The sequence below is a fragment of the Terrapene carolina genome, unplaced genomic scaffold (assembly GCF_002925995.2).
Source record: "Terrapene carolina triunguis isolate 2854851 unplaced genomic scaffold, T_m_triunguis-2.0 Scaffold210, whole genome shotgun sequence".
Lineage (NCBI taxonomy): Eukaryota > Metazoa > Chordata > Testudines > Emydidae > Terrapene > Terrapene triunguis.
Window position 1 is genome coordinate 26,135,929 of NW_020664561.1, and position 13,244 is coordinate 26,149,172.

Here is a 13,244-nt window from a genome sequence, read left to right on the forward strand (position 1 = left end):
ACATACAAATTAATACTCACAACACTCCTGTGAGGTACATAAGTATAGTTATCCCACTATACAGGTGAGAAAACAGAAGATGAGACATTAAGGAGCCCAGTTTTCAAATGTTGCATGAATTTACACGGCACATGCATAGTTACCATGATAGAATGCACAAATTAATGTTTATGACAATAACTGGTTATTTGGGTGACCAAATATCTGATTTGCACACCCCATTGTGGTACCTACACAGGCAAATAAGTCGTGCATTTTGTACTTATGTTTGTGCACCTAACAGTTTTGAAAATCAGGCCCTACATGTCTTACTTGCAAAGACCATAGAGGGAGACAGTGTTATAGCCCAAATTATAACTCAGGAGTTCAAGACTCCTAGTCCAGACCATTAGAAAACCACTACAGATAACCTCCCACACCCAATGCCCTGCTCTAGCTTCAGTCCTGACCAGAAGGATAGGAGTGAAAAGCAGTTCAATCGGTGCGCTGTTTAAATGGAGCCAACAACCATTCCAAAATGTATAAAAGGATGCATGTGTTGCTTTAGGGCCTGATGCAAATTTCACTGAAGTCCTTAGAAAGACTTCAGCGGGCTTTAGATCTGGCCCACAGCACAGTCAGTTTTCTCTATTTTGGAATAGACTGGAAATTCGAATTAATGTAAACTGGATATGACAGGCCTGATTCTGATCTCACAAAAGTTTTACACTGATGGAATTCCATTGACTTCAGTGAAGTTATTCCTGATCTACACTGGTATAAGAGGAGAAACAAGCATCATGAGCCAAATTCTGCACTCAGTTACATGGATGTACAGGCAGCCTAACTCTATTAAAGTAAATTAAATTACACTGCATTTACTCCCAGGGTAGCTGAGAACAGAACTTGGCTCGACAGACGTGCTCAGAATTACATGTAGTGATCATTTGCACTACGTGCCCTTTTAACATTGATTTTCAGCATTGTTCAAAGTGATTCTACACATTAGAAAAGTTTTTGCATTAAAGCAGCTTTAATTGTGAGTACAATATTGCCTATACATTATTTTCCTAGGATAACAATGTTTAACTATGCTGTAAAGCTCTTGCTTTATTGAAAATATAGTGTATGCTTTTAACTAAATGGCTGTCATCCAAACAAGTTGGGAGTTAGTCTCCTGTCTAATGAGTAGGTGCAATAAAATGGGTTTGTCTGACAAAAAATCACCATAGGTTTGCTAATGCTCTTACCCAGGGAATAGAGTCCTAAGCAGATACATAGTCCTAGTTTAAGAAATTAACGTTTGCTTGTTTTGCCATCCAAAGAGTATTTACAGAAGACAAAACAGCCATACTTGTTGGCCGCTGTGCAAAGAGGTGATGACATCGAGAGGACAGGTCACAAGCCTGAGTTTATTGTCATTACACTTACATTGGTACTGGGTTTTATCCACTCAGTATGATCTTCTGACCCCACAATTTTACAACCTTCCACTCTCTGTGCTTCATAGCACCTCTCCACTTCTAAGTTAATCATTTCTCTGCCATTATCTGCCAAGAGTTCTTATCTCTTTTGCTGTCACTTTATAACAGAGTCCTCTTATCAACCTGTACAGAGTCATGTGACCATGCCGAACCTATCACAAGTTTCAATTCTTCTGATTAGAGAATATCATGAAATGGGATACATGGTTTAGGGCAGGCCACTAATGTTGGAAAAAGTACAGAGTCCATTGAAAGACATACTTGCTACTTTCTGAATTCTTGGATTTTTGTTGTTGTTGTTCATCTTGCTGACTTTCACTGAAGGTTATTGTAGCCTGGGTCTCAAGGCCAGAAAAGTTTACAAGCCACACCTTTTGCCAAACTCAATGCTGTACACCCTATACCCAAGGACATTGTATATTTATACCTAATAATGTCTTCTAGTTCTGACACTGGCAACATACAGGAATCTATAAAACATGGACTTACACCAGTTGGTAAGTAAAAGCTTTTCTAACTATTATGGTAACTCTGCTTAACTCTGTTAACCTTGAGCCTTATCATCCATGCCAAATTGAAAATCATCATTATGGGATAACTTAACAACTGTTTAATTTACACTTTGATTTTATCAACAAGAATATGAATGCATTAAAATCCCTGTTTAAAATGTTAAGTAAACAGTTGATGATTTAATTGAATAGCTTTCTCTTCTCCAGGTATACTATAATCACTAAATACATAATCTGTCATCACTCTAGTCTAAAAGCCATATGGAATAACATATTTAATGTAATTATTTGTTACAATTACTAATATTTGTGCAATTGTCATTAAATATATAAAAGGCATAAATGCATAAAAATCAGGCCTAAGCCTATTGCATGATTTGAAGTCAATAAAACCTCAGAAGCATTTTATAGTCTTATCACACATAATACAGACTTCTAATACATATGTATTTTAGATGCTGTACAAATGAAGTTAAATATTCACTGAGTGTGAGCAGGGCTGTAAATAAGACAATGCATTTAACATTTTAAAGTATCTTTATAAACCTTGAGTGCATTCAGATAGCCTCTGGAATCACCAACTTCACTACACTGAAAAACTGGAAGGCATTTATTTTACTGCATTCAAGCTCTTACTGAATGTTGCATGGTGTCTTGTTCTTGATGTTGTTTCTCTGGCATGTTTTTGACTGTTTTAGGGGGGTTATTCTTCTGTGTTTTAAGCCTTGTAGATTCTCTCTGAAATTCTCTCTGTGTAGTTTTTCCCTTTCATTTATACTTCACTTCGACCTTTATAAAAATGTCAAATCTTGAATTATTCTGCTTATTTGTTCCACGGAGTTCGTACAAATTAGATCTAGAGTCGGGATTCTTTTTCCGTAGAGAGAATCTAGCATCCTACTGCCTGTCATCTGAGGGAAGAATGAAATGCCTGCTGAACTCCTGGAAAAGTATTAAGTGCATAGACAGAACAGCAGAGAATCACTCTAATGCTGGGCTCTGGGGTTAGACCGGGATGTGATTGTGCCAGGCTTGGAGGTGGAGGAATTTTACTTTTAAATAGTTTTCCAAATCCCTTGCGAATCCCGTTTGTGTCCCGTGGCCTGAGCGTCTCCTTGAGCTAGCCAGGTGTTGATCGTTGTTCAATTGACAGTCCGGGATTTGCTTGCAAACGGTCTCCAGTTGCGCCGTCCGGGTTGTATATAGATGCTCAAACCAGGGCTCGCGTAAAAGTTACAGTGGGTGACTGCGACGCCCTGGCTGAGCGCAGCACCAGGCAGGAGGTTTCTCAGCCCCAGGCAATGTTTAAATACACCGATGTACACTATTGGGTTTCACTTCTGGGGCTTGGCTTTGTGAGAACTATGGCAGGAGCGAATTAGAGGCTTGACTTTTACAACGACTGATTATAACCCGTGCCCTTGAAAGATGGTTTTCGCCTGGTGGAAAGCCTTCGGGATGGAGACCTCTACCCCTCGGTGCCTTACGCTCCCGGGTGCGCGATACATGGGTTGATCGCTGGGAGCAGAGGGATCTGAGGAAACTCTTTAGCGGGTGGTGGTAGGGGGCTGGGGAATGGCTTTGAGATCTTAGTTTGCAGGCAGTCTAAAGACAAGGAAATGCAGTTGAAACATGATCTTTATCTCTTGGGAGGGGCCGCTGCTTTTCCTTTCACTGAACTCCACAGAAGACCTTAGCTCTGCTTCCCGAGATATGTTAGCCAGCCAGCGCTCAGTGACTCCAGAATCGCCCCCAGGCCAGGCTCCAGTTCTGCGGGGGGCTTTTCCTTTCGCTTCGATTTCACATTCTCATGGGGACATCTTTCAGCGAATGAATGGTGGCTACTCCGCTTGTTCTGCTCTAAATGAACCTCTGAAACAATAATGTTCAGCGCCTAAGCGTTGGTGTTTAAACTTGGCCTGGCACAGTTTACTTCTGAGAGCGTGACTGTGTCTCGTTTCGACTGCAAAGCGGCAGGTTATGTGGGTCAGCGTCTCTGTATACTAGCCAACGAGTATAGACCTGCGTAAAATGCCCCAGTGACATGGTGAATAGGTCCATGGGCTGTGAGGGGGCTATGCCTCTGAGATCGCTTTGACTAGCGGAAGGATCTCCACCAGTCTCCTTGGTGCATCTTCCCAGACTCTAGCAACCGCTTTTCTTTCTCCATCCAAACCACAGGTTGTTCAGCACAACAAAGTGGGGTTCATTCTCCTCTCATGCCAGTTGGGGTATAAATCCATTGCTTTTCACTGCTCAGAGATACAGCGTTGTGAGAGGCACCTCAGTGCTTCAGGAGATTTTTACTGAGTCAAAACAACGCTTTCTAAATTGGGTGTTCCACTGTGATGTTGGGCCACATGCTGCTCTCATTTCTTCAGAGGGGTTACTCCAGATTTATTGAGGGCGGGCTCTGGCCCAAGGATTCCATATGTGTTCCAAATGTTGCACTTTCTGACCCACTTGTCTCAGGACCATTTGGGAGATTTTTAGGCAGACGTTCTCAGGTTGCCTTAACAGTAATCGGTTGGAATGAGGCTAAAGAGACCACAAGAGGTAAATTGGCCGAATTTGGGTCCATCTAAAGATTACTGCTCCCGGACGTGTTTAATAGAGAAAGGATCAACCCAAACTCCTACTGTGTGTGTATACCTGTGCTACTTTAAACCACAATTCGACAAGCTTAAGAAAAAATAAGAGAGTTAGTAGAGGAAAATATGAAAAGAGATAGACAGTCTGATTCTGATCTCATTCAGACAGACGTAAACCAGAACTCCACTGTCCTAAATTGGGTTAATGACCTCAATGTAAAACCAACATGAGATCAGAACCAGGTCTGGTGTATGTGTGTGTGTAGTATGTACTTCTACTGTTTACAGGCCAAATATATACTAGTTTGAGTGGGAATAAAATATGGCCCTGTTGCTGAACAATTTAAATATCAAATGTATTTTAAATAACTATAATAGGGCCAAATCCTGCAGCCCTTACTCAAGTTAGCCTAACTCCCAGGACATTAATGTGATTTTTGCCTGAGTAAGAACTGTACAATGTGGCTCAGAGTATGATATAGAATGTCTGTCTTCTTTTCTTAAAACTTTAGTATAATAAATCATTGAGTGCAACTCAGGAGTAGGAAAAATGAAAGAGAATGGTCAGTCAGGTGAAGGTTCTAACCAAGATAAGGCCATATCATAAAGAGAAGTACAGCACCTAGCACAATGGAGGCCTAGTCCATCACTAGGGCTCCTAGGTACTACAACAATAGTAACAATAATCATTAATAATATATTAGCATGTATCACATTTACTCCCAACTCAGTTTAAGCTTCCTGTTCATCAAGTGGCAGCTGCAAAAAGTACATCCCTTACAGAAATATAATGATGCTGCAGAATACCTTATTCTCTTATATTTTGTTTATATAGGGGCCATATCCTCAGCTGGTGTAAATTAGTATAGCTCCACTGATGGCATGGACTTTCAAAGTGACTATATTATATGCATTGTATCTCTGAGACACTGGGTCAAATTCAGATAAATGCAGCCTGGAAAAAGCCAGTGTAACTCCCAGGAGAGTCTCTGGGTTCAATTCAGTGGTGATCAATGCACTAGGCCAGATTTTGCTGTCACTTACATTGGTGTAAACCTGGAATAATGCAATTAAAGTAAATGGAGTTACTCCAGTTTATGGCAGTACAAATGATAACAGAATCTGGATGTCAAGTCGTCATAAAAGAGTTGTAAGTTAATGTAAGTGGCAAAGCACTGTAACCTTGCACCAATTTGGTATTCACTCAATAGATCTGTGTGTAACTTGCACACTATTGTTTGGAAGTGGTGTAGAAGTAAATTAAATTGATTCTGCTCTCACTTGCACCAATGTAAACTAGGAATAACTCTACTGAAGTTAAATTAATTACACTGGTGTAAAACCAGTATAAACAAGAACTGAATCAGATCCAGAATTTTTAAAGATAAATCACTCTGGTCTATTTTAACTTACTCCCAGGGCCTCATTCACCCTTGGCATAATAGGCACAACACCGAGTGGGCTGGATTCTGATATCTGTTATTCCAGTTTTACAGCACTGTATCTCCATTAACTTCAGTGGAATTATTTCTAGTTTATACTTGTGTGAGAGGAGAATAAGGGCAATTGACTTCAATGGGTATATCCCCTTCTTAAAACCACAGCTGATTTTGGTCTTCAAAGAATGCATTCACTTTGTACACTCACTCAACAATAAAAATCACAATATTTTGCCATTCACAACCAGTTTCTGGCCAACTGATGAACAACATGTAATTTACACCATCATTCATAGCACCCATGTACTTTGTCCATTTAGTCAAATTTATACCTTGTGTAAATCAGTTAATAGACTTGGACCAGGAATGAATATGGGTGATTAAATCAAAACCTAGCTTTTACTTAGCATTAAGGGCCTTATCCAACTCCCAGTGGGAATCTTTCCATTGATTTCTATAGAAGTTCTATCTTGCCCTTAAAAGGTGAATAGACCCTGGAACATAAGCAGGCCCCTTGTTTTTCCTGACTTCCTGCCTTTTATCTTTTCCTCCCCCTCACCCCAACAAAGGTCATGGTAGGCAACTGGGATTCAGTAAGAGTTGATGGTGCTCAGCACTCACAGGATCAGACCACATCATTAAATGGACTTTTTGAAAATATTCATCCAGGGCTCCAAATTTTTAAAGGTTTTACTTTTCTTTACTCAGCCTTTTGTCTCAGGGTTCCTCAGGGAACCAATATACAATTTGTAGACACTTTAGTTATGATTATTTAACATGCCATTAACTTGAAAAACTGGTTAAGTGGAAGGAAAAAATAATCTACTTGTAACTTCTACCTATGAAATTTTCCAATTTGCATAATATTTACTGTCATCCTAATTTTCTGTATGCCCTGAGGCAACATTTATATTTCCTACTATATTATATTATATTTATTAAAGTGTTTTTAGGGTTTAATGAGTTAATTGATAAGATATAGTTTCCAGTGTATGGTGCAATATTAATTGACTAACAAAGCAGCAAGATTATATTAAAAAGTTGAACATTGATATGTGTGTGTGTCCTTTGTACTGTGGATAAATGTAGCTGGAAATTAGGCTTATTGAGAAATTTGGATGAGACTATCATCAGCATTAGCAGATAGCTGTAAACTCAAGTTTCACAGTACTTTTTCAAAATAGGGTCCCCTCCTTTATTTCTTACTCAGGCAAAGTTTCCACTAACAAATGTAGTTTTGCCTGATCCAGGGCATGACCCGATACTGTCAGGACACAAGTTAAATTCTGTATTTGTTTACAATAGTGAGGTTTTGAGTCTGTCATTTTTAAATGTACTATGTCAATCTTGTCTCAAGATACTTTTGGAAATTTGGCTCCTCATTGACTAAATACTAAACTTTTTTTTTCAATTTGATGTAATGGAGTAATTAGACATTATATTTAATTTTCCAACTATAGTGTTACAAAGATTAACACATTTACACCTAAATACACATTATACATGCATTCAGTCTGATTCTAGATTGCAGAATAGCTGAGACAAAGTAACAGAGATGATACCTTTAGTGTCTAAGAGGAAAGGATTGCAGTGTTCACAGATCTCTACCAGGCACCTGCCCATGTGGGTAGGTTAGGAATCAGCTCTTAAACTTTTCCTTATATAGAGTAAAGGGGAAGAATCTGCTGTAATGGTCACCATTACAGGATGGATGAGTGGGGGAATAATTATAATTTCCTATGGTAATATATGAATTGTGTATATATATATATATATATATATATATATATATATATATATTTCTCAAGTATAAATGTTTAAAGGTTTATTTTATGACTATATGTGTGAGAGAAATTATATATGAAGTATATGTATATATTGATATATAGATGTATAAGCATAAACTATGTTAATTACAAAGATGAGTTATTTAAATAAAGTTTTGCAAGCTTCAGCACATAACTGGTATGTGGGGGGCAAAGGAGACCCAAGAAAACTTTTTTGCTATTGAATCAAGGTTACTTGTCCCAGAAATAATAAGTTTTTTTTAAATCTGTCTGTACCAGTATAGAAATCAGTTATCTCTTATGATATAGAGACTTGGGTTTAGTTCTAATACAATTCTTACTTTCTTAATAAAAACAGATGTAGTAGCTGTATGTGTCCTCCAAGCTATAGCTTTTCTTTTACAGAGCGATCTAAAGAAATCTCAAATAGTGAAGCAGAAATATAGACAAAGGAACCTAACTGGAAAAGTACAGTGATTTAAATGACACTGCAGTAAACATGCTATAGATTTGCAACACTAAAAGTAGGTGAATGTGATAATTAATAAATAGTAACTAGACAAACGGTAATAAAATAAAGTAGTAAAAGCTAAAGCTCCGATCCTGCAAATTCTTACTCACATGAGTAGTATTTACTCTCCTAGATAACCCCGTTGGCATACCATGAGAAATGTCTATTTGTGTAAGGGGTTAAGGATGGGGCACTTCATTTGGAGTCACCTCCTCTTTGTCTATATGGTAAAAACTAAAAATTTTCTCAACTTTAAAAAATGATCAAAGCTGAACAAATCCTACCCTTCTCCCCTTCCCCCGACTGTTAATGGCGACAGGTCTGAGCTGTATTTAATCCTTCTGCATTAGATCAGATTTTCCATCTGAAAGGCAAACAGTGAATCGCAAGAAAAAAAAATCCTAACACCATTTCTTCCTGAAAGTTTGGATCTCAAGGTGGCCTAATGGGATTGGGTGAAAACTGCAGCCTGGAATAGACTGTAGTTTGCTACTGATGCTGTTAGTTCAGTAAATTCCTCATGCAACCTTTGGGCACGTGTTGTTCACATAATAAAATGTACCAAAGGTTGTCATTGTTTAATTTCGGATTGGATTGCAGAGTTACAACCACTTTGTCCCACCCTAAACGTCCACCCTATATACACACCTCATCCTCATCTCTTTTAAACCTCAATATCCATACTCCCAGTTTGTTTGCTGTAAGAAAGTTACATTGCAACCTAAAGCTAGTGGGAAACTATAAACTCGAGTCTTTGTATGACTGTTGAAGGTGGGAATATTTTACTCCCAAACAATACATGGCAAATGTGAAATTTGCTTTTAAACCACATAATTTTAAGTGACCTTATTGCATAATATTTGCATTGAGATTTGTAAGAGAATTAAACAGAGAACAGCTAGGTATTGTGTCGTGTCCCCACCCGCATGGGCTGGAAGGTACAGCAACTAGTACGAGGTGAAGTCATTACAACTTCTCACTGGTGATGACTCATTTCGCAATAAAAAAAAAAATACAATCACAGAGATACGTTACCACTTTCCTGACCAGGTTTATTCGTCGCCATATAACATATCTTGTATGTTTCATTCTATGCTGCAAGGTGTTTATAAGGCATGGATGCGTTCCAATGTACAGCAGTAAGCTTTATTGTTCTTTAAAAATAGCACTGCAGTCAATAATTGATTGTGTCGAAATAGTTGTGTATTTCGGAGTAGAGGGGATCGACAGATCGTAAGGTAACTGTGAATCACTCAAGCTCGTAAATGTAATAGACTTTTGAAAAGGTTGATCACCTGCGACGTATATTTTACAGCCTGACTCACTGTGCATTGAATTTTACATCGGATCAGAAAGGTGTGGTTTTGGTTTTCACTTCTCTAGACCGGGCAGTTTATTTTCTAACGCCTCCTTCTGCGAGTTTTGGCTTATAGCACTAACAATCTCTAGCTCGTCAATCCCAGGGTATTAAATACAACACTTCCAGTCGAATGGGGGGGGAAAACCAACCAGCTCTTTCTCTTAAGGGACTTGCCGTGACTTCATGTCACTCTTCCCTTTCTCTGTCTGAGAGACGTGGGTATGCTTCACATTCTGATTGTCAGAAAGCAAGCAAGAAAAAGAAATGTGTGCGCATGTGGTCGTGGAGATGAGGTATAAAGCGCATGAATTGTTCAGGAAGAGCATTGCTCCCATTGTAAAGAGATCTCTTGCATTTCATGCTCTCCGAAGTTGACACTGGCTCCTCTGCTGTATTTTATGAGGGAACGTATCAGTGAGTGGACTATGGACAGGCTGCGCGATAGTGGCTCTTTGCCTTCCATCTACAGACACAGTTTGTCACTGCTGATCTTTGCAATGTGAACTTTTAGCAGAGGCAAAAAAGAGAGTGCTAACCCTAAACATTACTATAGAAGCAAGAGGACTCTTGGTGTGGCTTTGGATATAGACTTCCCAACAGCAAAGTTACAATTTGCTCTCATTTGTTTCTCAATGGGATCTGGGGGGAAAAGTTCCCTTCGCACAAACTTTTCAAGGGTTTTCTTCTGCTAGAGCCGCCTGCCTTTGTGGTCAAATAAAGCAAACCCTCTCCCCTGCAGGACACTTTACCCGACGCAAAGCAGAAGGTAGCCTAGCATTTGTTGCTCACAGGAACGCCCATCAAAGTTCGAAAAGTTCCTGCTTAGCTGGAAAGCCTTTAGGAGCGCCCAGCTTTGGGCCTCTTTCAAGTTCCCAAGAATTGGAACTGGCCTTGAAATACCACGACTTGGACCCCTGCACTGTGAAAAAAAAGTAGCAGAGGAAGTTCCCGATTTAAAAAAATAATGATAATAATCAACCCGTGTTTTTAATGGACTTGTACATACATTTAAATGGGAAAACATGAATATTCCAGGGCTGTGCTCCTTGCGCTAATCAAGGCTGCTAGAGGCTCCCCAAGCCATCATCTTTTATTATTATAATTACATGCGTCAATCAAGACCTTCAGGCTACATCAGAACAAGCCAGGCAAACTCAGGAGAGAAGTCACATAAAAAGTTTGGAGAACTTGGTAAGGAATGGCGAAGGGATTAGAAGAGAGGGTAATTAAGGTTGCTCAAGGCAATTGTGAGAGCTAAAGCTCCATGTTAAATTAAACAAAGCCACGAGGGAGCAGGTATCATTTATAATGGTTACTGCCCTAAAGTGTTACTTCGGAGAAATGTAGATGTGTAATAACCACTCCAAAGTATTTTCATCTACACTAATAACTCCTGGAGTAGCTTCGCAATGTACCATTTGAACTCCTTCCAAGTCAGGCCCCTGTGGAGTGATACTGCCTGTAACATTAACTCCACAAGTACTAGTTAAACAGAGACTTAAGTACTAAAGAGTCATTTAGAGGGTGAATTCTGTATATACCTGAGTGGGAGTAAACCACTGGGAAATTGTTCTAAACAAAATAAGGGGTGCTAAGGTTGTGGGGAGTAGAGATAGAGAGCGATAGATGAAGCCATAGATAGAATCTTCAGAAAGAAGACTGGCTCGTATTGGTGTGAAAATAAATAATGGGGGAAATCTGAACATTAAGGGCTCGATCATAACCCCGCGTAGATTTGAACGCTCAAAACTCCCATTGACTTCAATGCATAACCTAGTCCTAGATGACGAGCTACAAGACTGAGCTATACTGTCCTGGTTGGCAGGGTCTTTTTCTGCTTTTGCCCTGGTGGGCTAAAACGTTGATCTTCTTTACTCACCAGAAAGAGTGAGAGAAACTAAATGGATTGTCTCGCTGCGAGTTTATCGGACAACAACATGAAATCACTTTCCCCCGAACAATACACGGCAGAGAGGGATAGAGAACGACCCTTCTTATTTGCCCGGGAAACCTTAGAGAGCTGTAGGACTGAGGATCTGTATATACGTATTAATCTAACTTTCCAAGGTCTGTTGTAAATACTGTCATAGGCTATGCCTTTCATAATTTATGTCCTGCGGGGAGGTAAGGTGGGGTGGGAGGGACAGGGCAGAGATCTCTCTAACAGAGAACGAGGTGCTTTTAAAATAGGACACACGTAGCTAACTTTGCACCCATTGGAACCAGTGGGCATGTAGGGAGAGAAGCATCTTCAGTCTATTCTGTTACATGTCTCTAAATCAGAATTCTCTGTCTCAGACCTGCTCTTCCAAAGCACCTCCGTGTTTTTATCCATTACATGGGCTACAATCTGCTCCTCTTTGGTGCGGAGACAGGAAGACCAAAGTGTTCTCCTCTAACCCATAGCCAAACCAAAACAACTTACATCAGATCCACTTGTGTGACCCTTTGCCTCTATTCTGATGGCATTACAACTGCTGAGCCCATTTAACCTGAGCTCACAACAATTTTATAGAAGCAAAGTCTATAGGTTTAAAAAAATAAGTAAATAATATATCTACAAACGCCAAGATTGTATGGTCTCAGCTCATATCCGTCCGCTCCCCTGAGCGGAAGGCATCTTTCAGGGGACACTCAAACAGCCCTCCCTAGTAAGATACCCGCGCCGCAATTTATTTTTAAAACCTGTTCACAAGAGAATTTGAGAGATAAAATCCCAGTTTTGGAAATTATGTTAATATTGAGCAGGATTTTTTCCCCAAATTGGCTATTTCAAGATTTTTAAGTTGCAACACTTACAGGTCTGATTCCCTCCCCACATTTAACCCATCCCGAGAATAGCAAGTCCTGAAAGAAAGAGAGAAAGAAATAAACCTATTTTGCAGTAACACTGACGTTTGGAGATATCCACATCTCCAGTAAATTAAGTTTAGATTTTTACTTTTAACTGCTTGATGGGAAAAGTTTAAACTAACTAAGCACAGAGCACAACAGAGTCAGTTATCGCTCTTAAATGACCCTTTTTGCCACTTTTTTTTATCAGCAGCTCGGTCATCAAAAGTGTTTAATAAAGTTAGAGCAATAATTAGATTTTATAGAATCTGTATTAACAGTCATGAACCTTTATTTTCCATACACCATTATAGTCAATAGCATGTATTACTTACAGTTCAAAAGGATTTTTATTTTCCAAATATTTCTATTGTTCCATAAATGTGAACATGATTAACAAGAAGAATATTCATAACTGTCAGATATAGGAGGTTTTGATTATTTTGAAGATGAAAATAATGCTTGCTCATCTAATGTCAACAAAATAGATATATGTTAATACAACTAATTCGAATATCACAGTAATATTGTTACCTCGACTAATGGACGGTGAGTTTTGATTGAAATATTTCTGCTCCTCGTGCTAGTCAAATAGAATACATTAAAATCTTTGAAATCCCATTCACTAGAATGGACTGAGAATGGCTGCAATAACTGTGGGATTGCAAAAGCTGGCACCGAGAATTAAACATGATAGCATTTAGAAAATACTATTTGAACGAGGTCTTTCTGGTAACGTTTAAGTTGAT

At 39.1% G+C, this 13,244-nt stretch overlaps 1 protein-coding gene across 1 annotated transcript in view; it reads left to right on the top strand.

Annotated features, from left to right (window-relative positions):
- The first annotated feature begins 1,665 nt into the window (after nucleotides 1-1,665).
- LOC113405044 (nuclear receptor subfamily 5 group A member 2-like) overlaps nucleotides 1,666-13,244 on the top strand; it is a 127,646-nt gene continuing 116,067 nt past the window's right edge. Inside the window, exon 1 of the mRNA XM_026655593.1 lies at nucleotides 1,666-1,960. Within this exon, the coding sequence (XP_026511378.1) occupies nucleotides 1,897-1,960 (64 nt within the window). The 5' untranslated portion in view covers nucleotides 1,666-1,896. The remainder of the gene's footprint in view (nucleotides 1,961-13,244) is intronic.